The following is a 23,341-nucleotide window of genomic DNA, read 5'->3' on the forward strand; positions in this document are numbered from 1 at the left end:
ATCAATACTTTCCCGGGGATACCAGTCAGATACGTCCTATTAAGTAGACAGCGTGGAAACGAATATATCAGATCTATGTGAAGCACACTGTACACAAGGGCAAAGGCCAAATGCACTTCGCAGCTACGTAAGAGACAGAGATTTTTGGTGCTCTCGTGTTTACGGATGTCATCGTGCCGCACTCTTCCCGCTGGTAGGATGACGGGGTGTTCGTCACGATGCGGAGATACTGCCCGCAACATCTTATCATCAGTTCATTTGGCAGCTAATAATAACACTGATTATTCGCTTCGGTCGAGATGTGGGACAAGCGCGTTTCAAGGTAGCCAAGTCACCTTCTATACCAATCGCGGCACCACGGAGGACAGCAATATACATGTGGAGGCCTGCGACTGTTTGAACGAAGCATCTACTTCGTGCTCGATAGACTGGACAGCGACTGTTGAAGAAACCCAGTGAAAGAATGCAGAGATCGATGCTATTCAGTCTTGAAGGTATAGCCCTGAGTACCTTTCAGGTAGTTTCTGAGCAGCCTAGACAACCTGCGAAGTGTGACCTCAGAGTTCTGAATCTGAGTGAGGCGCCACGTCCGGCCCGAGGCAAGCTTTCGTTGCGCGTTGCGATCATATGTGGCGAGTGGCACATGATTGCATCTGTACTGGGGGCGTCGTAAAGTCGGATCGTGCATCTGCATCGAAGGCAAGTTCCGCGCATGGTCCGAACAAACAAATCCGCATCATCTAGGATGAGTACTTAGTCTGGCATGGCACATTACAGAATGCTGTTGAGGCCGAACGTCGCCGATAGATATTGGGAACGCGGTCTCAGGCTCCCGTGTGCAAGATGATTGATTTGATAGCTATTCGTGATACAAATTGGGTAGAATCCTGATGCCAGATTGTACAATGGTGATACAGAGAGATGATATGGTGACGACAACCAAGCAGCGCGCTCAAACGCGGACGTGAGCAGCATCCTGAGGGGCCTGCGGATAACGTAGAGCATTAGTCAAAGGAAACGCCCGTCCTGCATCAGACTCACCGGCGACTTGATGTCGAGCACACTCGCGAGCGAGTTAAACTCGCCCGTCGAGGGGACGGCGGCGCCCGTGCAGACTGCGCATGTATCAGGATCCGTATTCTACAACTACAACGGGAAACAATGGCACACGTACTGTCAATCACGCGCTGCTCGGAGAGCCCGAGCTGAGACGCGATCTGGGCGTAGGAGAGGCCTTCGCAGAGAAGCACGTCAGACAACCACAAGCGTTCAGGAAGGCTGCCGAGCATTGTAGCAACGGGCTATCACACACCCTTCTTGTCCTTCGCCGCGGCGAGGGCAGAGCACTGAGGACTGGCGGCCATGGCGAGCAATGAAGGTATGCGAAGGAGGGGTCAAGTGGTGTCTGTTGCGGTGCTGGGCCAGATCCGATAGAGGACAACCTAGTTTATATAGTTGTCCAAGCTCGTCATCTGAGAATAGGCATAGAGACTATCAGATGACTGATGGATATCGATTCATGCGTCTTATCGCAACGTTTCTGGGCTGATCAGCCAAAGTACCGCTGGCGGCTCGGGCGAGGCGTCAAATTATGGATACGAAATTGACGGACGAGTTCCCCGAACATGACATATGGATGCTGAGGCTCATTGTATTATGGAAACTCGCTGTGTTGCAGAAGCACGGCACAACGATATATTGCACAATCCGAGAAGTGAGAACATAGTGGAGTTGCAGTGGGGAAGTACGCCTAGGGGCCAGAACAGTGCCTGTAGACACTCCTCGGATCTGGCCATTGACAGCAAAGCGACAGAGAATCGAGAGACTAGCGCACAAGACTAAGCGGGGCCACAGCAACACCTTGAGATAGGCCCATTCTCCATGACAGACGGCAATCTACACCAGTTTCATCCTGGTGTGGGCGACCTTGTGGGGCAGCGCGCCATATAGAGCGTTTGGTACCGTGAAGACTGATGACCGACTCAGCACTCGGATTCGTGACTGTAGAGCCAAGATCATTGGCCAGTCAGATTAGAATAGCGATTGCAATCCGAGCACTGTCCCCAAGGTTTTGAGGTATATGTAAAATCACCGCCATTGTTTGTGTATGATTCGCGAGGTGAGAGGCTCGCAGGCGGCAGCAGTACATACTTCATGTTGCGCGCAAGAGGAGGTATAAGGCGCTTGCGCGTGCCAGGCGTGCAATGGACATGGTCACATGTTACGTACCTGTGACCCTTCGTGACACCCCGATCGCAAGTGCGGCCAAGTTTTGTTGATCGCCATTGCTCGTCCATCCTCCAACTCTCCTCAAGACATTCTAGTACCCTCACAAGATGGTACGTATGCTTGTGCTTGACATGTCTCCCATTCCAGAATGATTTGCTGTCGCTGGGACGTCATGGAGTGGTTGGATGCGCGTACTGACCAACGGATGACATCCAGGCCCCCAAGAAGACGAAGGCGCCCAAGGAGGAGGCCGTTTCCCTCGGCCCCCAGGTCGCGGAGGGCGAGCTGGTCTTTGGCGTCGCACACATCTACGCGTCGTTCAACGACACCTTCGTCCATGTCACTGATCTCTCGGGCAAGGAGACGATCTCCCGTGTCACCGGTACGTTCGTCTTACCCAACTTATCGCATATGCATACGAAGGGAGAATTCGGGGTTTCTAGGTGGCATGAAGGTCAAGGCTGACCGTGACGAGTCGTCGCCCTACGCCGCCATGCTGGCTGCCCAGGATGTCGCTACCCGCTGCCGCGAGGTCGGCATCACTGCTCTGCACGTCAAGCTGCGGGCAACTGGTGGAACCGGCACCAAGACCCCTGGCCCTGGTGCGCAGAGCGCGCTCCGTGCGCTCGCCCGTTCCGGCATGCGCATCGGCCGTATCGAGGACGTGACGCCCATCCCGACGGACTCCACGAGACGTAAGGTCAGTCGAGGAATATCTCTGCTTGTGGTGTCCATTTCTGACGTGTCATGAGTACAGGGTGGTCGCCGTGGTCGTCGTCTCTGATCGCTTCGCTGCGAGGGATCAGGGCACAAAATTTGGGTCATCGTCATGTATATGTTATGCTGTCAATGATCAATGGTCGCCGCCCGACGCGCATCAGGTTCTTTGTTTGCACAAAGACCTGCCCCGTGGTCGCTGCATCGTGTTTCCATCCGTGTCTGATCCCAGTTGTCTGAATAGAATGTATGTCGACTGCATAGTCAAAAGTGTGCGCGTTCGTCGCTAGGTGGTTCTCAAACAGGCAAGATGTCAGGTTCGCGTCGGCATGTAGCGACGCTGTAGCATTTCGCGGTATTCATGGTTGAATTGCAACGACGGCTTTCAGCATGGAGGTAAAACTGGTCTATCGTGCTCTTCGCAAGTTGTCGGACTGGGCTTTGACTTTCTACTCGGAGATAGACGTTCAGGGCGGTGAGAACGTGCCTGTGGGTGGTCCTCTCATTGTGTGCGTATATCTTCGTTCGTGTACGACATCTACTCCTTCCGTCCTCTGGGATCTCATTGCTGACGCTTGTTGGTGCCGAAAGCGTGTCGTGCCACCACAATGAGATACTAGATATCGCAACGCTCGGTGGGTGTGCTACTTTTACTGGAGTCGCCGAGCTAAAGTGCAGCTCAGCCGTCACTATTCCCCATCGACGGCCTCTCTGTTTTTGGGCAAAATCCACGCTTTTCAAGAGCCTCATCACACGCGCGATCCTCACATCGTCTGGGAGCATCCCCGTGCATCGCAATCCGAACAGCGGCGCCGCGCCCGAGGGTTACAAGGCCGGCGGCAATGGGCACAATAGCACCAACGACTTCCACCAGGCACTCTTCCTCGAGACTTTCCGCGCTCTCGATGCGGGAGAGGCCATCGGTGTCTTTCCTGAGGGCACTAGCTACACTCAGCCGCGGATCGTACAGGTTAAGGAGGGCGCAGCAAGGGCCGCCTTGGAATACGTCCGGTGGCAGCGCGATCACGCACGTTCATCGACGACCACCAACGGCAGAAAGTTGCTCATTGTCCCTGTAGGAATCGTTCACACTGACAAGTCGCAGTATCAGAGCAGGGTGCGTGCCAAGCTTCGCGCTGAATGACGGATGTAGTCAGGTGCTCACGCTCGCGATTGGGTCGGGTACGGCGCGTGCGTCGTCCAGGTCTGCGTAAGGTCCGGGTGGTTCTTGACGTCTAGGCTGTAACTCTAACAGCGAACCGCAGGTGGGGAACTCCGATCGATGTCGCCGCGCACGCCGGAAGGTATCTCGCTGAAGACACGGGAGATCCTCGTGATGTCGTTAAGGCCCTATCGAAGGAGATTGAGCAGCGGATGGTACAGCTGTCTGTAAACGCCCCGGACTGGTGAGTGGTATACAGTCGGGCTTTGTATCCCTGATGGTGGCGCACCCTGACTCCGGATCATGGCAGGGACTCGCTGTATGCGGCCAGGATGGCCAGAGATATCCTCTGGGGCGATGAACGGAACATCCCTCTCCGCGAATTCCCCGCTGTGACACAGAGGTCCGTGCTATGCCATAACGCATTCCTGGGATCCTCATGAGTCATGCGACAGCCTCGTCGACGTACTGTCGAAGACGAATGGCGACTCACCTTCCCGGAGCGACGTCATACAAGCACTTCTTCGCTACCACTCCCTCCTCCACTACACATCGATAACGCATAGCTGCCTCACTGCCATCGTTGCTGGTTCCGGCAGGTCGCTGGTCCCTACCAGCCGTGCTGCACTTGCTGTCTTTCTCCGCGAGTTATCGGTCACGTTCCTGCACCCACGGTTCATCATCTTCCTCCCTATATTCGTTCTGCACATACCTGCATACGTCGCCGCGCTCACCTTGAAGCGAGCGCTCGCTAGTCCGCGGGAAGAGGAGACATATGCACAGTTTAAAGCTGTCGGTGGCGTGCTCGGAGCTACTGGAGCGTATGCCTTGGTAGCTAAGGCTATGCTGCGCCCTCTCGCGTCGTGCATAGGACGTTACAATACACTGTCAAGTAACTCCGCGAAGGGCGAAAACATACTTAGCGCGATCCTTCAACGGATGAGTGACTGGATGGTAGGAAGAGAAGGCCCAATGAAGTACAGCGTCTGCTTTGCCGCGACTTGGATCATTTGCGGCAGACTCTTATCCGGATGACATAATATACTTGTCGGAGGTAAGTTACGTCCCATACTGTTCGAATATCGACTTGACCTCGACTTTAGACAACTACAGGCAGTAGGTCCTGGCTACTCTCCGTATCTGGATCTGAAACAGCATAGCAGAACCACATCTCTCACCATCTTAACAGACTAAAGCGTCTCATTGCATCGTACAAAATCCTCGTCGGTCTGCTCTCGTCGCAGTCGGCCTCCCTTAGTGAAGAAGCACTTGCGCCATATACGGTTCCCCCACGGCCAGCTGCCAATCCATTCATCAAGACTGTTCCAAATTCCGTGAATGAAGAGACAAGCGGACCCGCAGACGTCCTCGCACCGCCACTGCGGAAGCTTATTCGCCCATTGCTCGCGGCAAGGGCGCAGGCGACGCTTGCTCTCACAGAGTTCTTCATGGCTTCCAACAAGCCGCGCACGTTACATCCCCTCTTAAATGTGCGGGTGAAGGAGCTTCTTGCACGAGAGCGAGGAGAAGGGAGAGATTGAGCCTGGGTGGTGGTGTTTGTGACACTTGCATGCATCTTCTTGTGGTAGTGTTCCAGTATGTGCAGATTTACTTTCGGAGACAATACCAGCGGTGTTTAGTTGGCGACGGGCCCAGGCTACCGGCGATGAACGTCAAACGTATGGTGAGTGAAAGGGTTTCCAATAAGGGGCAAATCTTGACAACGCACTATCGCGCCCTGAACGATATCTCAGGCGAAGCATGGTAAGCGAAACAAGGTTCACACCAGTGATACGTCCAGTGTATTGGGTAGGCCTCTGCTCGTCCCGGCGGTGAACGGAGGGAGTCTGGAAATGAGGGCTGTTCTCTGGGCTCGGCACACAATCTGCCCGGCGAAAGCAAAGCATGGTCTGCCATTGGTGGAAGTTAGGCTGATGCTCTGTTTGAGCATAGTTCAGCCGCGTTGTCTCGTCCATTCCTCTCTCACGTTCGGGCATTCTAGTCTCTGAACATACACGGCCTCCAGTGATCGGAGAAGTAGTCGATACACAAAGGGACCGAGTCCGATCAGACTAAGGAGTCTTTGACGCGCGCAGGAGGTGCGTTCAGTACCTCCCTGATTGGGATTAAATGCACCTGGCCCACGGATGCACTCGCACCAGATATGCATTGCAGATGTACGGGAACCTGCCATTGAGAGGGGACCTGATGTTTGATGAACTACCCAACAACCGCTGCAATTACTATGCATGAGGATGCAGGCCAACCATTGTACAAGCACGTAACATCATGCTGCCACAGTCACCGAAGAGACAAAGGGAGCCCTAGGCATACATAATTAGGCGTTATTAAATATCCGTACCCATGCCGGGACCCATTCTTGCCCACAATGCAGCCACGACTATTGTCGTAGACCAGAACAGGGATACGTTCGTCATGCCCGCTGTTCGTGCATCCGCAGACTCCAGGTGAGGCCTGAGGTCGTCGTCGCGGACGTTTTACTTCGTAAGCTCTCTGAGGACTCCATGCGCGTATACGCTGGTCGGGAATATGGTGGCTGAGATCCCGGCGAAAGAGGCTGTGCCGCGTCGCGATTCTTCGACGATGGCGTAGACGGCGACGTGGGTGATCCGTTGTTCATAGCAGCTGCGCGCGCGCGCTCGGCTGCCATCGCAGCAGTACTGGCTCTCGATATCGTACTCGACCGAGCGAGGCATGCGCTGGCTGTGCTCGTGGGAAGGGGAGGGATAACAGGGGCCGGCGTCATCTCAGGTGCGCAGGACGGCGAGTCGAAGGTAAGTGACTGCTTCAAATCTCTTGCCTCAGGGCGTGCCGGCGACGGAGAAGGGTCGTTCAAAAGCTCGCGAAGCTGAGCACGCCAGCGCAGACCTTGCTCTTCCTGGTCGAAGCTGCTCGTCTGCGAGCCAATAGACGGTCTCCGAGAGCCAGCACTTCGCAGACCGAGAGCACTTTCCGAGACGACAGCTGGTGAGCCAGAGATGCCGTCTTTAAGTCGATCGCGGGCTGCAGCGTGCATCGTCGTGACGCTTGGTGATGATGAGCAGCTAGCCATATGGACGTCGACAGAGCCATGAGGGATAGAGCGACCCATGGGATCATCATACCGACTAAGAAGTGAAGCGTTGCTTGCCATACGCTGAATGCTTGACTTGATCGGGATAGGCTGAGGGGCCCGTAGTGATGAGTTGTCACACTGTCGTCGAGCAGGCACCTCATCGATGTCGCGATCATCGACATCGTCCGTGAGTGGTCGGAACGCAGTCGGTAATGCCGGGATAGCGAGAGTGGGCGGAACGGGTGAGAGACGGAACGCGTCGTCTTTACCCGTTATCTGTACCTTGACAGACTCGAGTGTATCAAGGCCGTCGCCCTTTACCACAATGACTGGCTCGTGATGTGACGAGGTAGTCTTGAGGTAGAAGTAGCGCGCTTCGGCCGCCCGAGGAGGATGGGGAAGTGGGTTATACTGAGCCTGCTTCAAGTCTTCTAACTCCTTGTGCAGACGTCGGCACTCGGATAAGCATACTTCAAACTAAGATGAAAAGATAATCAGTCTCAATACGTCACAATTGGAGCGTTGTCTTACTTTCCTGCGTTTACCATCAGCGCGAAGTGGAACGTAGTCAGAAGGAAGCCACTCACCCACACCACTCTTTGTCCAACTTGTCGTATCGTTCGTGTAAGCTTTCCTTCATGATCCGAGCCGCTTCCAGTTCTTCGTTTCTCAGCTTGTCGAGCTCCTGCAGTCTGTTCTCTGCGTCTTGGGCTTGGGCTTGCAGCTGCTCCCTGAGATCGTCGCAAGTATTTTCAAGGTTACTCAGCGCATTCTTCTTCTCTTCGGCTTTGCGCTGCAGGGCCGTATACTTGTAAAGCAAGAGATAGGCAGATCGCAGATCTGGGTGCTGTGCACGAACCATGAGGGGCCGGAACTGTCGGGACACAACAAGACTTACCGCGGATTCTGGCTGGGTCAATAGCCATGAATGAGTTTCTCCAATGGCGTCTTGGAGATCCTCAGACGTCGCGCCTTCCAAGACGATCCTGGTGATCCGTCGGAGCAGCCGTTGTGCACGAGATGCAGCCTCGGCTGCGAGAGCGGGGTCCGAAGGCGGCGGTGTCGCAGACCGACTGGCCTTGCCGGTGTGAAGCCTACGGACTTCCTCGGGCACAAAGGGCTTGCGGCAAAGGGGACAACATTGACGAGTAAGCAGTTGTAAGCACCTAACGGGATGACGGATGAGCGTCGGAGGAGCCCACGCGACACGGAGAGATAGCTTACCTGAGACAGAAAGAATGCCCGCATGAAATGGTGTGCGGGACCTTGTCCTCGCCGTAAGAGTCGAGGCAGACGTCGCAAGTCGAAGAGGAGTGGAGGACGAGCATGACGGGCGGACGTGGGCACTGCCAGCACGTATGACGATAAGCGAAGGGCTGGTGGTCTGGGATAATAAGGTGGCACGGTCGCCTAGCCTGTTTCGCGTGCCGGCCAGACCATGTTTATGGTGGATCGGAAAGATGTGCCTTCGAGGTGACATTCAGGACACGAGGCGCCCGGAGATCGGGATTCAATCTAAGCAGGCGCCCCATAGATTTCCGGAAACACAAACGGCCCCAATCGTGGTGTGATGTTTCCGAGGATCCGGGTCGGTCTTCGGACCTCCCGTGATGTGTAGTTGCGTCCCAACTCCAAGAGAATGACCAGGTGATAGCAGTCGGACCTTGACCTGAGTCCATTTGCCTGATTTCTTTATTGCAACGGGAAGACGCTGACGTTGTACGGTTGCGTTTGATGCCGCCCTACAGACGCTGCGGCCCCCAGGAGCAGCGCGAAGGGTGACGGAAGAAGTATAGAATGGAGGGCCAGGTGATCGGCTGCCGGATCGGGCCTCCTGGGCCTCATGTCTACGGCGTGTTTGCGGAGGCGTGTTATGACGAGCCTTCGCTCGCATACTCACGGGTGCACACGAGTATGTTCGACGGACATTGATAGACCTGTATGATACCGTGGAGAAGTGAGCTTATCGTCCTGCCTAATGCGTGTCGTATACGCCACTCACCAATTCATTCCTGAGTTCGAGTCCAATTTGGACCATGAGAACCACATAGACCACGTGAAACGTCTAAAGCAAACCTTTCTGCATGCCAATGGCACAAACCACTGACGAGGAGTTCCGTTGTGCCGAGGAAACAATGGGAGTACCTTCGCCATTCTCGAGGAAGTGGAGGCAATTGACCGCCCCAACGGCAGCATCGATGAACGAGAAGAACTGACCCCAATCGACTTGCAGCTCACGGCCGAGATGCGGGAGCTCATAGATTTGGCGACCGAAGCGGGGCAGGCAGATCGAGAGAAGGTTGTAGCGTCGGCAGACGAGTTAGGCAGCGACGAAGCGATGAAACCTAAATGCTGCACGCGACCGTCTGAGAGTAGAAGGGCTATACGAATAGAACCCATAGGCCTGCGCAGCGACTGTCTACACGGGAATTGGAGAGTATCGCGACGGACTGGGGACAGAAATTAACTTCCATTAGGGTTTACAGCAGGCTGGTGAAGGGCACCCTCGCGGTCGGACAGGCGAACACACCGGAGACGCACCGGGGCTAAAGACCACGTTTGTGTTGAGCAATGGAATGCTCGGAACCAGGTGGAGGCCTCGTTGATGTCCTATTGGCCTAGCGACATTGCCCTGAAGCTAGGCACGTTGCTCACGCGGCACCGCATACCGCAGTGCGCACGGTCGATAACGAGCCAACCCCAGGCGTGGTGACCACAGACACTATGCGACGGGAGTTCAACACGTCATAAGTCGTTTGCTACGTGCAGAGGTTCGTATACGTACGCAGTACAAAGCCAGCCCTCTCCCAACGGGCCAGCACATAATCACCTAGCGGCGGCTATGAACAGAGCTCGCCAACCACATTAACTGAATGCGTGACGCGGCGATCATTAACGACCCAGGCTCGAATGGAGCATGTCCCCTGCTCGTCTCTGATTGGAATGTTTGGCCCCACCTAGAGCTTCTGAGTCTATGAATTTCTGCTCGAACAAAATCATGTCCGTTGACAGCGTTTTCGAAATGTAGAGCGCTATTAGGCGTCTAATGAGGGACGATAAAGCAGATAATCTGGCTAACGAGGACAAGAAGACGATATATTTCAACTCATCACGGCAATAGGTGCGCTCAACGTTGCAGCTTGTAGCTCGATGGGAAAAAGGCGGGAAACAGGCGACGAGAATCTCACTCTATCTTCTCAAACAGCGACAAGCGACTGCTCCAGCGCTCGCAGATACGGCGTGTCACGCTCGCACAATTCGCCGACGTAATTGGCTGGTCAGCCCTTCACGAAGCGAGAACGTGATCATGTGACAGCTGCATCACGCTTATGTGACCCCAAGCATATATGGGCGTTTGAAGCAGTCGTTTATCTTCTAGCTATTACAGCAACTTTGAGCGCAGCTGCTCGAAACTGTCAGCTTTGGTGTCAAGCACTGGCGGAGGAGTGAGGCAAGTGAGGCAACTCACATCTCATGCGAGGGCAACCCGCCGCGTGGCGTGCCTCGCGCTTTCAGCGCAAGATGCTGGGAGTATGTAGGAAACGGTATTCAGTTTGAATGTACCTCTGTACTGAGGACTGCGGCAATACAAAATGTTAGCCATACTCATTATATATACATGGACTGGCTGTTCTTATAGATGTCTGCGACTTGAATAACGCGGCGGTGATCTGCTAGTTCTTGCGTTTTATATACACACGCATTGTGCATTGCAAACACTTCTACAGATATTTCACTGCGATACTATAAACCCGCGTTTAGTGCGCTGTCCGAGTCTCAGACAAAATATGTCAGGACAACAATGCTTGCCATATTTGGGTCCCGAGGATGTGATGGCCCCTCGAGTTGTGATGGTGGCACCTCGCCTGCACCTCGCACAACAGACCATCGCCCAGTTCGATTTACTCCTGCTGACTCTTGGCTTTTGGACCCCTCAGGTCACTCAGCTTCATGCTGATCGTCCACCCAACGTCTACGTGCGATGTCTGTCTGGACGGATACAACTGGTCTTCGCCTTCCCATACGCCACATGCCATTGCTTGCGGACATGTATTCTGCTTGCAGTGCGTCTGGAGCTGCACCTGCTCGCGCGGTAACTCACAGACGAGCGCAGATGTCTTCAATCCCTGGTGCCTAGCATTTGCCCCCTTTGTCGAAAGGCGTTCCGGCGAGAGAAAATCAGAAAGCTACACATCGATCGCTTCACATCTAATGGCGATCAAGAATCTGCGGGGGACACGGAAGAAAACGAGCTGTTACAGCGGCTAGTCCTTCTGTTTGGGGAACATACACCGGACGATAACGTCGAGTCTGTGGTCGGAGAAGCCCATGACTGGCTCTCGACACGCGAAGACAATCTGAGTGCTGTAAGTTCCGCTTGTTCTGCTCGTTTCTTCAGCTCGGACATGGTCCCCAAACAAGTAAGGCACCTCATGTGCTGATTTTGTGCTGTCGTTGGTCCAATCGCAATACCCCACTCATTCTGCGATGTTGAGACCATGCTCGAGCTTATTCTGTTCTGGACAATGTTCATGAGGTATTTATGTCAAGCATTCGGCCTCCGCTCGTCTTGCGGATACCTAGCATAGGGCACTGCGCTCAGCTGTTGCTGCGCTTCAAAGACATAAAGAGCTCCAACAAGAGAGCCGCGAAGCGAAAGAGGCTATAGACAGCCTTCTTCAAAAGCACCGGCGGCAGATGCGGGCAAAGGAACAGGAACTGCACACTACACGCACGATAGAAGATAACCTCGTGAAGAGGATGAGTGAAATGGAACACGAGCTGCAAGCGTCAGTCCGTTCTTATATGCACATGCTACGTATTCTCATACCCCTTCTTTCGCAGGAAGGTGAATGTCTACTATGGTCGCCATGTATATTGATAACTGAAGGGTAATTTGCACAGCTTCAAGAGGCAGAGGCAGAGCTCGCTCAGCTACGCGGACATCAGGAAGTTCAGTATGATACATCCAGCTCGTTGAAGCAACCGGACTCTGCCTCTCCTGGTTCGTCGAGGTACCAAGACGCTCCCAATCCGCTACCCCAACCTCCCCAGCCCATCACGCCCGAACGCCTGGCCTCATTTTCCCGCTCGTATGCGCCGGCAAGCGCTGAACCATCTTCCAGCGCTGCATCAACCACAACCCATAACAGCGGCCGAGTCAGCTTCGACCAAGTGCGCGCATCCGCCACGAGCCTGACGGAATCCTCATCAGAGCATCGGGAGGATCTACGTCGAGACAAGACACTCAAAGCCCCCCTACTTATCCCAGGCGCCCCGCCTACCCAAAAGGTTATCCCTCCGCGTCCGCCCAAGGAGCAGGATCGCAGCAGAGAAGAGAGGGGCCTTCCCCGCTCGATATCCTCCGGATCTGTCAATACGGTGCCCCCACCGTCCCTTAGCGGGTCGCATGCAGGCACGTCTGGGAGCAGCATCATACAGACGACATATGGGTACCAGTACGGCTTCATCCCAGGCCAGGGACACGTTTGGTACCAGGTACCATGGCCGCCAGCAACTGGGCCATCCACCAGTGCCGTGGCCTATGCGGGAAGTGGGAATGCCAACGCACAGCCCAGCGCGAGCAACGACAGCCTATCGCGTCATGCCCCAAATACCACTTCTGCAACGCAGAACCCGCTCGCTCGAGAGGGGGCAAGAACAGACTCGCGATCTGCAAGTACACGATCGGGACACGCGCAGAATGGCGCGTCCCCGAACGGCGTACAGAGTGCCGGCCCTTCCCAGCCACCCCCTGGAAATTCGAACACCAGCACACTCTCAAATGCCAGCCTCAGCCACATGACACTGTTGAGCGCACCACAAAGCGCGAGGAGCGGCAGCCACGATCAACGCTCCGCCAGTCAGCGCGATATACTGAGCATCCTTAATATGCCTATGGAGCCGCAGCAATCGGAGTCGTCTCCGGCGCCGACGTGGGGCACGGTGCATTCCTCGCAGATTCCCTCGAGGACTTCGGCCAACTCGAGCCTTGGAGATCTGGGTCTCTTCGGACTGCCCCCAATGGATATATCTGCAGAGGACGACGAGCCTCCGGAGGAGGAGGGGAGCTCATCTAGCGAAGACGAGGTGCTAGACGAAGATAATCTCATGACTCCGAGGAGGCGACCGTTGACGCATGGGCGAAGCGTTGTGTCTGAAGAACCGCGGGCGATTCAGCCTACGCCCGGCCTGATGCTACATGTCTATGCCGCCCCTCCACGGCAGGTCATCAGCGGGCCCCAGGAGCTCCAGATCGTCTCGCAGTCGCTCATGCAGTATGCCAGCCAGCAGCAGCGAGAGCCGCATGCGCACAATCACTCCGCGCGGACAACCCCTGGTCCCAACACCGAGTATGTTGGTACATCCGACACCATCTTTGGATCCAGGACTGGCATACCCTTGTACAGCTCGCGCCCGCAGTCAAGACGCGGTGAGGAGGACAGGCCGCAGCGAGGCCCCGTACTACCCTCGCGGACCCATAGCGACTCATATGGTTTGTACGACCGCGGCAGCATCAGCGACTCCGAGCATGTCTACCCGCGGCACTCTGGCCACCGTCGCCATTCGTCCATGTCAGCGCAGGCGGGACCCTTTGCTGCCCCGCCCCAAACATCCGCCTTGAGGCAACACTCCGCCGCTTCCCGTGCCATCTCTGACCGTGCAGCTCAGACTGTTCGGTTCCAGAGCCCGGTAGAAGCGCCTTCGCGGGAGCGGAGGCATCGTGATGCGCATCGGCATGTAACACCTGCGTCCGCGATCGACGAGAATGGGTTTGTGCCGGCCCTGGGGCAGAGCTCGCTGTTGTTGTCGTTCTCTTCTGGTCCCGCGAGTACATCTTCTGCTGTCAACGGGCGGGGTGAGCATTCTGCCATTCACGCGCCAGCCCCGCGACCCGGCAGTCGCAGCGATGGTCTGTTCGGTCTACTGGGTTCACGAGGAAGGAGATAGTCCCATTAAGTGTACCTTGGGTCTGTGTAATCTACGATGCGCTTTATATACACTTCCATCTAAGGCATACCATATTTATCGTATGCTCGTCACTAAGGGTAATCCAGCCCGAAGAACCCCGGTAAACTCATCGCGCGAGTTCACCTCACTCGGGCAATAGCAGGCTGTGTTGGCCCTGATTGACAGACACAACAAGTGCACCGTTTCACTGCGCCCTAGATCGATTCGCGAGCCGGAAAATTCGCGTGCTATATTACCAGGCAGCATCCTGAGCCCATCAGAACTAAATGACGCGAAAGCGGAAAGAGACTAGGGAAACAGTATTGCATGTCCGATGGGTATAGAAGCACAATATACACTCGCAGCAATGCTCAATGCCCAGCTCCCCTTCCCCTGCTAATGGGCACAGTGATCATCGGTTCCTCCCCAATGTACCACAGCCAACGTATGAACAGGATTATAAGTGCGATTAGTAGCAGAAATACGAACGCGACGACGCCGGAGTACGCGTACCAATACAGCTCGAGTAGCTGCGTGAGGTAGCGTAGCATGACTTTGCCCGTGAGCTTGCTCTCGCCGACCGAACGCAGTCCAAACGCGAACGGCACTTCGGCGATCGCGTGCGAGGGAATTTGCGCCTTCACAAGCATGTCGAGCGCGATCTTGAAGCCTTGCGAGTTCAGGTTGCGCGCTTTCAAGAACTGGGACAAGGAGTTGGGCATGAGTGCAGAAAGAGTTACTATGATAGACGTACAGATTCCTTGCGGACGCCGAAGAAGCCGGACATGGGGTCACTTGCGGCGGTCAAGGGGAGCGCGAGCACGCGTGCGCCGCCAGAAATGACGCGCCGGTAGAGCGGCCAGCCCTCGTCGACAGCGCCAGCGCCGCCACCGTATCGCGTCCCAAGGACGAACTGTTTTGAGGGGGAAAGGGCGGCGAGCATTGCCGGGACATATTCGGGCGGGTGCTACAGCAGGGCAAATTAGCATCCCAGCCTCAGCAGGCCTATCTTGCGTCACGACAGGGGTCATACTCTCACCTGCAGATCCGCGTCCATACACAGCATGTTGTCTCCCTGCGCTTCCTGGAAGCCACGGACGACAGCGCTGCTGAGCCCGCGCTCGGTTGTGCGCACGATGATGCGGACGTTGTAGCCCTCGCGCTGGAGCGTCTCCACCACTTCTTCCGAGCCGTCGCGCGAGTTGTCGTCGACGATGATCACCTCGACGAGCGGCGCGGGCACGGGCGAGTCGATGCGGGCCAGCGCGGCGAAGATGCGCGTCACGAGCGGGCGCAAGTTGCCCGCCTCTCTATACGCAGGGACGACAACGGTGTATTCCACAGCGGGCATTATGTAGATGGACACAGCGACAGTAGCTAGAGAATGGTTGGGTGGTTTCGGGGGAGATGTGGCTGTCGGGTGTAGCGTGCAGCTTGACGGCACAAGCTTTACTTTCGATATAGACTGGCTAAAAGAAGGGCTAGAGTTACTTGAGTTCAATCCAAGTACAAGTTAGAGTCAGACAAGCTAGAAAGCCAGAGCTACAACACAAGTCGGTAGTTGACGATGAGAGGTAGGTTTGGGGAATAGACGGGCGCTCCGGGAAGCGTGAAACTGTACCGACACGTAGCAAGTGCATGATAATGGACTTTCTATTTACTGCGTATGACTTCCTTCAAAGGGATTGGTTGATGGACAGCTCTCGCAATTGCCGTGAGCTCTGTGAGTATCAAATACATCCCGAGCCACGTAGTAAGTACAGATAAAATAATATATAACGTACAGTAGGTTCCGAATCGCAGATGAAATGAGAGTGCAGTGGTAAGATGAAACAAGTAACATATGTCTAGAGAAAGTTTTATCACGAGTCTGACTTTGCGCCGCACTGGTTCAGGCCAGCACCACAGACCTGAGCAGCGAGGATCCAGATCAGGAGCTGCGGGCGTAATAGTGTCAAGGCCAGCACAAGATCTCATGTGCACGATCACGTACCAAAGCTACAACGAAGCTGAGACCAACGACCCGCTTGTTCTTCCACCACATGCTCCGCCGCACCGTCCGTGCGCCGCGGCGGAACGCAGTCGCCTGGCTCGCCATGTTGTCCGTCTTGTCGACGAGCAGCTCAATACGTTCGCCGCGTGACAGGATCTGTTCGACGTTCTGCACCATGATGTCTTTCACCTGCGAGAGCTCTGACTGCGCGCGCGAGAGCTCGTCCGCAGGCGGGCTCGTGTTGTATGTGTGCATGAGCTGCGCGATGGTTGGGCCGAAAGTACCCTGGAGCGCATAGGCGGGCCCCGAAGATGCGGAGGAAGCAGAGGGGAGAGCATTAAACTTCTGCTGAAGCTCTGCGAGGAAGGCGAACGGCATGCGTCTGGCGAATGGGTGAGGCTAGTAGCATTCTAGAGGACACTCCTTAGTTTTACCTTCCAGCGGAATCATCGGCCATCACGAGGTACGTGAACCCTCCCTCGGAGACATAGTGAAAGAGATACTGCTCCCAAACATACGTGAGTTTGCTGTTGTTAGGTGGGATTTTCGACAAAATGGTTTGCGTTGCTAAGAAGAACAAATATAAATCAGTAATTAGTAATGGCAGAGGTCCATGTCTAAAGTATAAAACTGCTTCGGCCATGCCATAGCAGGATCATTAGACGTGTGGAGACGAGTCTTGGTAGTCTCTTAGAATGCCAATGACAAATCCCATGTGGTTTCCCGCAATGGACTACTAAACAAAGCTCTGCTCAGGACAGCAGCAATTAATCTCTTACCTTGAGAGAAATCTCTCTGGCCACTCTTGTGCTCTGCGAGAATAGTCGATCCCTGAGCAACTAATGCATGAATCTGTCAGAGGTGAGCATTGTTTGTTGACTGACTTGTGGTATCGACTTACCAGAGACATGGCGGATTGGGTCAGTTTATGAACAGTAGTATTGCTTAGTAGCCTGTGGGTTGCGCTGAACCAACACACGGTCGAGGCTGTATATGCGGGATTGCTGCACGGAGGACGCCTTGCGTGACAATGGAATGCATGTCAGTCTCACGTGCGTAACCAATATGTCACCTATATGTGACGCTCGAACCGACTTCTGTCGTTCCTCACCTCCACGTGGCCGCATACATTCTCTGTACACGCCCGCCAGCACACTTCCAGCACACCCGCCATTCCTACAGTTTCAACATGGTGGGTTTCCTTCTGCATTGTACTTATAATAAGCATGTGATCACAACTCACGGTATCTGCAGTCCGACTCAGATTCCACTCGGCCAAATGGTGTAGGCCGCGCGAACGGGGCAACTGCAGTTGCAAGGCCCCCTGGTGCTCAAATCCGGTGCGTGCATAATTTAGCACGGCAGGAGTTCTGTACAACTTCTGCTTCGCTTTCGTGACGTGCTCACACTCTGCCACGGGGACAGGCGGAGAGCGGCTGGTTCGCAAGCGTCGCGACCGAACTCCACGCGTGCGGCGGGTGCAGGTGGATCTTCAAACACAATGCTGAAGCTCTACACGGACGATTCTCCGGGTCTGCGAGTGTAAGTTATTATGTACTACCATCGTTACGTTGAGGGGGGGAGCCTGTCCTCGTTCTTACTGATGCCGTTTGCCTCCTGTACAGTGACCCGTTCATTGTCCTCGTTCTGTCCCTCTCATTCATTGCCTCAATCTTCTTCCTGCATATCTCTGCGAAGATCATCCGCGCCTTCACCAAGTAGGCAATAGCCCGTGGTTTTGCTTAACTTTCTGGGCGGCCGCAGGTGAGGTTCATGTTACGCTGCTCGAGGAGGCACAGGGATAGCTGCGTACCCTTCGACTGTTGGGCTCATGGATGGGTGAGGGCAGGATGTGGGCTCCTCGTGCGCCCTATGGACGTTGTACTAAAATATACCATACTGCTCTGCTCGCGCGGGGTTATTACATGAGTTGAAAGTCGCTCCTTTCGCTGTTGCGTTCTTGAACGTTCTTGTGACACGGCGATAGTCTGCTGATACCTGACGTCTATTCGTTTATGATGGCTATGATTGGACCTGTGTGGTGCGTACGTATTCTCGACCGCGACGAATTGGTTAACCGCTGCAACCTTAGAGTTTGGAAGTTATTCATGCAATACGGTGCTCCAGTCTGCTCTGTTAACGACATCATCGACAAGGATGGGACGCCACTGGCGCCTGTATGTATCTGATTCAAACCTGTGCTATCGTGTTCATAAGAACATGGCAGCATACAAGTCGGCGATTAGTATCGCTTCTACACCCCGCACTGCCAGTACGTGAAGGGCGCGGTCATTTGATCAACGCTTGCCGGTCTTTTACGTCCCTGGACTGAGGTAAATGTCTCGCATGATTTTTCCCTTCATTCATTCTGTTCAGCTCTCGAATCCATACATGCCATTCTTCGCTTTGCGTACCTTAGGGCCTGCTGAAGACTTTCAGAATCAAAATCGGAAAGGTCAGACTTCGGGCCTCGTCTCGGAGGCGGTGCCATTAATTTCTGTCGGATCCTGGCATCCTCGTGGCACTTGACGTCCGCAGTCGTTATTCGCGCTGCCTGTCCGATACTTTAGCTTCTTCTCTGTCTAACTCCACGTGTTACCTATTCCGTATACATAAACCTCGCCCCCCCCTCTGCTCCCTTTTCTCCTCAATCGCTGTGCCACTAGACTGAGGTATGCTTGTTCTCGCCATTATCCCTTGTACCTAGGATAACCCAACGTAAAATTATAGACACACACGTTGTCCGGCTTCCTTTCAACATTTTAGGTCTGATCAAGGTGTGTCTATGTCTATCGTCTCGTGTTTAGTACCACTTTAGCCGCTGAGCACAGGTATATATTTGGTTGACAGTAGCTGCAGTCAGCTGTCGTTCTTATACCTTCTGCATCACCTCTGCTGAGTTTCGGAGCAACGGAACCCGCTATGGGGCTGGAGCATACTAATACAACCCCGATTGTCTGGCAGCATGCCCTCGAGAAATACAAGAGGGACACGGGCATCAACCTTCGTGATGACAGACATGATAGCTCATTACAGCCTCAGTGCTTGAGAGATGTTCGGAACAAGATGTCTGCGCTGCAGCAGCTTATTAGAAGTCATTCACCATCCAAACTACTGGTACAGGTCTTGGAGCCAATCATTGAAGATTCAGAATGGCTCCTTGGCATGATGGATCTTGGTAGTGACGATATGGTGGGTAGGCAGTTTGTAAAAGTCTTCTTGTCGTCTTCTTGTCTGAAGCAGGAAGACTTTGAGCGGTGTCTCTTCCGCGCATTTAGTACTATAGCGTTTGTAAGTTCAATCAAATTTGTGTCGATTGACGTGCCTAGAATCTACCGCAGATGAGCGGCGCGAACGTTTTGTACTCCGCTGTCATCTCTTTGCTGGGCCAGGTACCCAGAGTGCAAGGAAGTTTTCGCCTGAAGACTTGGGACGCCCTTGCATCGCGAGACATTTTCTTCGACATTCTGGCGTCGATCGTGACCATGATGGGACTCACACACAGAGCCATGCGATCACCGGAAACCCGTAAGTTTCTTGCGATGTGACTTAGTCATCTTTGACATCATTGCGGAAGCAGTCTCATCAAGTCGACTTATTGGTGCTGATGCTTTAATGGAAGTGATTTTACGGAAAATCCGCTGGCAGTTGGACGAGATCGCATCGCCACTAGGTCCGGATTCACTTCCCTCAATATTTCGATTGTCTAATGGAACCTAGGAAATCCGAATGTACGTTTGTCCCTCTGTTGGCAACGCGCCTGCGGATATCACTCCACACTTACTGGGGTCTCCTTATCCTCTACACGATCGCCCAGGGCAAATACCTCGGAGGACCTCCTGATGCAGCTGAATGCGCACTGGGACATCGTCCAGTTGCATTCCATAGAACGGAAGCAACTCTATGTGGTACTCAGGAGCGCGTCCGAGAAGATCATGTCTCTTCCCGACGACGAGCACGTCGCTGCCAAGGAGGTGAGCGGATCAGCGCATAACATGGAATCGCGACTGATAGCCTGTAGAAAGCGCTGATTTTGACTGCACTGTTGGCGCTGACAATGGCGAGCGTCGCATTTCGAGTTATCGAAATTCTCTCATGCGTCTCGACAGGAGTCTAAATGTGATGCGACCGCCAACGGACTCGTTCTCAACTTGTGTAGACATATTGGATTCGTTCTCGAGATGCTCCTGTCTAACGCAGCCCATGCGGATGTATCGGCGCATCAACTACGTGTTCGGACCTTCTCTCAGATCATGAAGATCTGTGCTCTCGGCACGCAGGTCATTAAGAAGGGCCGTTCAATTCGTCGTGTCTCTCTGGCCGGTGCTTATCCGCGGCTTCTCTCACGCCACCCCGCTCTCGAAGCACTCGTAGACGAATCGATGTATTTGCTAGACAGGTACGCAACGAGGCTCTTACCACCAGGTATGTCCTTTTTTGGCGGAATAGCCAGCGGTGACTCAATCGTGCTAGTGTCGACTCTAAGCGCTGGCGAACTCTGGAAGAAGGCAATGTTCGCTTACATTGGCAATTCGGGTATCGACCTGGCAATCTGTCGAAATGCTGGCGAAATGCTTGATTGTGAGCAGCCGCCCCTTTACCAGCGTATTTGTCTAATTTCTTTTCCAATCAGTGCTTATCCAGAAACTTTCGCGAGAGGCAATGAAGGCCACAGAACATGAATCTCTAAATGCTCTATCGCACGACTGTTTTGCGCACCCGTGCACCTATCCTAGCTCGGCCCTTTACGCGTCTGCTTTTGGACTTGGTCAGGATTCGGACGAAGAGCGCTCTGACAATTCGGAGTCAGAAAATGAGAGCGTTTGTGACCTACACGTCATCATTGTGGTCCAGACTCAGATTATCTTTTTGCAGGCGCGTGAAGTTATTGCTTCAATGGAAATTGCTTCTAATGAAAGATCTCGCCGTCGTAGACTTCCATCACCAGGTTCGTACTAAGCTTCACCCTCATGTACACCACCGACTTAGTGTAGTAATTTACCACTAGACCCGACCAGGCGTATCCAAAATCTATCAGATGTGCAGTTTCGTGATGTTAGCCAAACATTTCTGAGCGTGCTACACGGAATGAGCCATCAAATCCAGCGCAAGTCAAATCCTCAGGTCTTGAAGGCGGATCACATAACGTTTGATGTGCGTTCGTTATGCCTGCCTTGCGCCTACCACGTTAACGGTGGTTGCATAGGTGCTGTTGGACGACGCCAGATATTCTATCGTCGATGCGGTCACGACGGTCCTTCTTGATAGTGACGGTGTCAAGTGGTTGGATGGTCTTCAACACCACACAGTATCCTGTATAGAGCTCCTAGACCAGGTTAGGATGACACTGCGATGCGTGAGGTTTCGATGTACTGATATGGTCTTAGATAATAGACTTGATGCCAAGCGCGAATCAGTACCAGAACGTTGTCATCAATGCGCTGGTTTCCCTTTGTTCCAGAACAGGAATTCTCCCGAAATCATCTTACATCTCTAGTGATTCGGTCACCCGTGTTGGCGAATGGCCAGTCGCTTACGGAGGGTTTGCGGACATTTGGCTCGGCCGGGTAACAGAACAAGACGTTGCACTCAAGATCATCCGTCTGTCAACGAGCGACGACGCTCAGAAAGTCCGACAGGTGAGGCCCCTTTCTTGTCTGTGTTCCGGAACACATATCTGACAAGAGCTAGGCTTTTATATGCGAGTTTCTCCACTCGCGGAGACTGCACCATCCAAACATCCTGCCTCTGCTGGGTATGAGCGATATGGCTACATGCCCTTGCATGATCTCTCCATGGATGAAGAACGGCGACGTGAGCTATTATCTTCGGCGCAATACGTCTGCCGACCGATATGCATTGGTTCTGTATTGTATTCCAAAGCGTGCGGCTCAGAGTTGGTTTGACCCGTAGGTGTCTGTAGGTTTTAGATATAGCCTCTGGTTTGGATTATCTCCATTCCGTGCCCATGGTGCACGGAGATCTCAAGAGTGTGAGTATTTCATCTTTGCTCGCAGAGCGCTGAATATGAGCGATTCCCTCTCTCAGGCAAATATCCTGGTTAGCGATGACGGACATGCACTCCTAGCGGATTTCGGTCTCGCCGCTGTCATGCGTGATCTCACGACGTCACAGGCAATCACGACTACCCAGTATAACCAAGGCCGGGGAACGACTCGATGGATGGCGCCTGAGCTACTCAATCCAGAGGCCTTTGGAGGTGTTACTCGGCATACGACGAAAAGAGATATCTACGCTCTGGGCATGGTTATGCTGGAGGTATGTCGGATGCACATCTCCGTTGGCTTTTTTTGAACAGTGCACGTAGATCTTCACAGGTCGCATCCCCTTTCATGAGATCACATGGGACGCCACAGTCATTCTCAAGGTCATGCACGGTGGTCGGCCTCCACGTAGTGTCGGCATACCCGACCATATTTGGCACCTGATGAGCTTGTGTTGGAGAGAACGAGGGCGCCGCCCAACTGCGAAAATGGTGCTAGATAGCCTTGCAGCCAGTGTGCGACTCCGCGAACATTACCCCACCGCGAGCGATATTCAAGACGTTGCATATGTCAGTGTGGCGAAACAAAATGATCTTGTCCATGTTGACTGCGATGAGCCACAGGATACTCTCCTGTCGGATGTGCTCGACTGTCTTCATGCTTCCCCATCTGCCACACGTGCATCAGAGCCATTACGAGTTTACACAATATCAGATCACCTCTCGCAATGTTTAGCCGAGAGCCCTACCACGGCGCTTGCAACACAGTGGCATGCCTTAGGCCTGCTGGAACCCAAGAAAGGCATGAATACCACTTTAAACGACTCTTCCGACGAACCACACCGACGAGCGCAACTGCAACTATTGGAATTGGCACTCGGCAAGCCCACACCGGCCACAGTACCGGTCCTTGGAGCGTCTTAGGAGTGAGGTCAGGGCGCTAGGCATTGAGGTCGATCGGACAAATAGGCATGTCTTCGATCTCCTCGGAACCTTTCGTCCGGCTTGCACCTCTTCACTCACAGTTCGTGCCTTATTCCATGCTGCGTGGAATAGGGCAATAAAGCCCACTGAATGTGGTCGACGATCTATAGCATAGCCACCGTCCGGGTCCTGGATATTGATCTTACGGTATACCATACTCCTCGGCTGATGCCTAGACATCGCGTCAACGGGTTGCCGTCTATACAGGAACAGTCTGATCATGTA

The 23,341-nt window shown here is 53.9% G+C and overlaps 8 protein-coding genes across 8 annotated transcripts; 4 read left to right on the plus strand and 4 right to left on the minus strand.

Moving 5' to 3' along the window:
* Positions 1 to 832: 832 nt before the first annotated feature.
* POSPLADRAFT_1074394 (hypothetical protein) lies at positions 833 to 1,364 on the minus strand (the record flags this gene model as incomplete). The annotated part of the gene is made up of 4 exons (XM_024482703.1): positions 833 to 985; positions 1,042 to 1,115; positions 1,175 to 1,234; positions 1,313 to 1,364. The coding sequence occupies 4 exons, from the start codon at positions 1,362 to 1,364 to the stop codon at positions 953 to 955; spliced, it is 219 nt and encodes a 72-aa protein (XP_024338820.1). The 3' UTR covers positions 833 to 952.
* A 1,084-nt stretch (positions 1,365 to 2,448) lies between these two features.
* On the plus strand, positions 2,449 to 3,013 carry POSPLADRAFT_1143187 (hypothetical protein; the record flags this gene model as incomplete). Its single annotated transcript, XM_024485528.1, has 3 exons — positions 2,449 to 2,611; positions 2,673 to 2,929; positions 2,987 to 3,013. Coding segments are annotated over 3 exons (447 nt in total), but the record flags the coding sequence as incomplete, so codon positions are not given.
* A 323-nt stretch (positions 3,014 to 3,336) lies between these two features.
* POSPLADRAFT_1142409 (hypothetical protein) lies at positions 3,337 to 5,649 on the plus strand (the record flags this gene model as incomplete). Its single annotated transcript, XM_024485420.1, has 7 exons — positions 3,337 to 3,455; positions 3,538 to 3,581; positions 3,630 to 4,067; positions 4,202 to 4,352; positions 4,419 to 4,511; positions 4,564 to 4,995; positions 5,298 to 5,649. The coding sequence occupies 7 exons, from the start codon at positions 3,337 to 3,339 to the stop codon at positions 5,647 to 5,649; spliced, it is 1,629 nt and encodes a 542-aa protein (XP_024338822.1).
* A 608-nt stretch (positions 5,650 to 6,257) lies between these two features.
* POSPLADRAFT_1039902 (hypothetical protein) lies at positions 6,258 to 8,526 on the minus strand. The gene is made up of 5 exons (XM_024477615.1): positions 8,409 to 8,526; positions 8,083 to 8,350; positions 7,772 to 8,031; positions 7,716 to 7,719; positions 6,258 to 7,661 (listed from the first exon to the last, which is right to left on the minus strand). The coding sequence occupies exons 1-5, from the start codon at positions 8,510 to 8,512 to the stop codon at positions 6,543 to 6,545; spliced, it is 1,755 nt and encodes a 584-aa protein (XP_024338823.1). The 5' UTR covers positions 8,513 to 8,526; the 3' UTR covers positions 6,258 to 6,542.
* A 2,446-nt stretch (positions 8,527 to 10,972) lies between these two features.
* On the plus strand, positions 10,973 to 14,135 carry POSPLADRAFT_1046498 (hypothetical protein; the record flags this gene model as incomplete). Its single annotated transcript, XM_024479047.1, has 5 exons — positions 10,973 to 11,248; positions 11,345 to 11,551; positions 11,769 to 11,978; positions 12,090 to 14,043; positions 14,071 to 14,135. 5 exons carry the CDS (start codon positions 10,973 to 10,975, stop codon positions 14,133 to 14,135), a joined length of 2,712 nt encoding a protein of 903 aa, XP_024338824.1.
* Positions 14,136 to 14,506: 371 nt separating this feature from the next.
* On the minus strand, positions 14,507 to 15,486 carry POSPLADRAFT_1142501 (glycosyltransferase family 2 protein; the record flags this gene model as incomplete). The annotated part of the gene is made up of 3 exons (XM_024485435.1): positions 14,507 to 14,836; positions 14,890 to 15,102; positions 15,175 to 15,486. 3 exons carry the CDS (start codon positions 15,484 to 15,486, stop codon positions 14,507 to 14,509), a joined length of 855 nt encoding a protein of 284 aa, XP_024338825.1.
* Positions 15,487 to 15,808: 322 nt separating this feature from the next.
* Positions 15,809 to 17,128, minus strand: POSPLADRAFT_1181257 (hypothetical protein). The gene is made up of 5 exons (XM_024488824.1): positions 17,030 to 17,128; positions 16,908 to 16,980; positions 16,563 to 16,695; positions 16,129 to 16,510; positions 15,809 to 16,072 (listed from the first exon to the last, which is right to left on the minus strand). The coding sequence occupies exons 1-5, from the start codon at positions 17,036 to 17,038 to the stop codon at positions 15,998 to 16,000; spliced, it is 672 nt and encodes a 223-aa protein (XP_024338826.1). The 5' UTR covers positions 17,039 to 17,128; the 3' UTR covers positions 15,809 to 15,997.
* Positions 17,129 to 17,629: 501 nt separating this feature from the next.
* POSPLADRAFT_1074399 (hypothetical protein) lies at positions 17,630 to 23,056 on the plus strand (the record flags this gene model as incomplete). The annotated part of the gene is made up of 13 exons (XM_024482704.1): positions 17,630 to 17,670; positions 17,754 to 17,846; positions 19,946 to 20,102; positions 20,238 to 20,553; positions 20,602 to 20,709; positions 20,762 to 21,076; positions 21,137 to 21,282; positions 21,335 to 21,463; positions 21,516 to 21,767; positions 22,052 to 22,120; positions 22,177 to 22,407; positions 22,457 to 22,702; positions 22,757 to 23,056. 13 exons carry the CDS (start codon positions 17,630 to 17,632, stop codon positions 23,054 to 23,056), a joined length of 2,403 nt encoding a protein of 800 aa, XP_024338827.1.
* Between the last annotated feature and the right edge of the window lie 285 nt (positions 23,057 to 23,341).

The sequence above is a fragment of the Postia placenta genome (genome assembly GCF_002117355.1).
Source record: "Postia placenta MAD-698-R-SB12 unplaced genomic scaffold POSPLAscaffold_7, whole genome shotgun sequence".
NCBI lineage: Eukaryota > Fungi > Basidiomycota > Agaricomycetes > Polyporales > Adustoporiaceae > Rhodonia > Rhodonia placenta.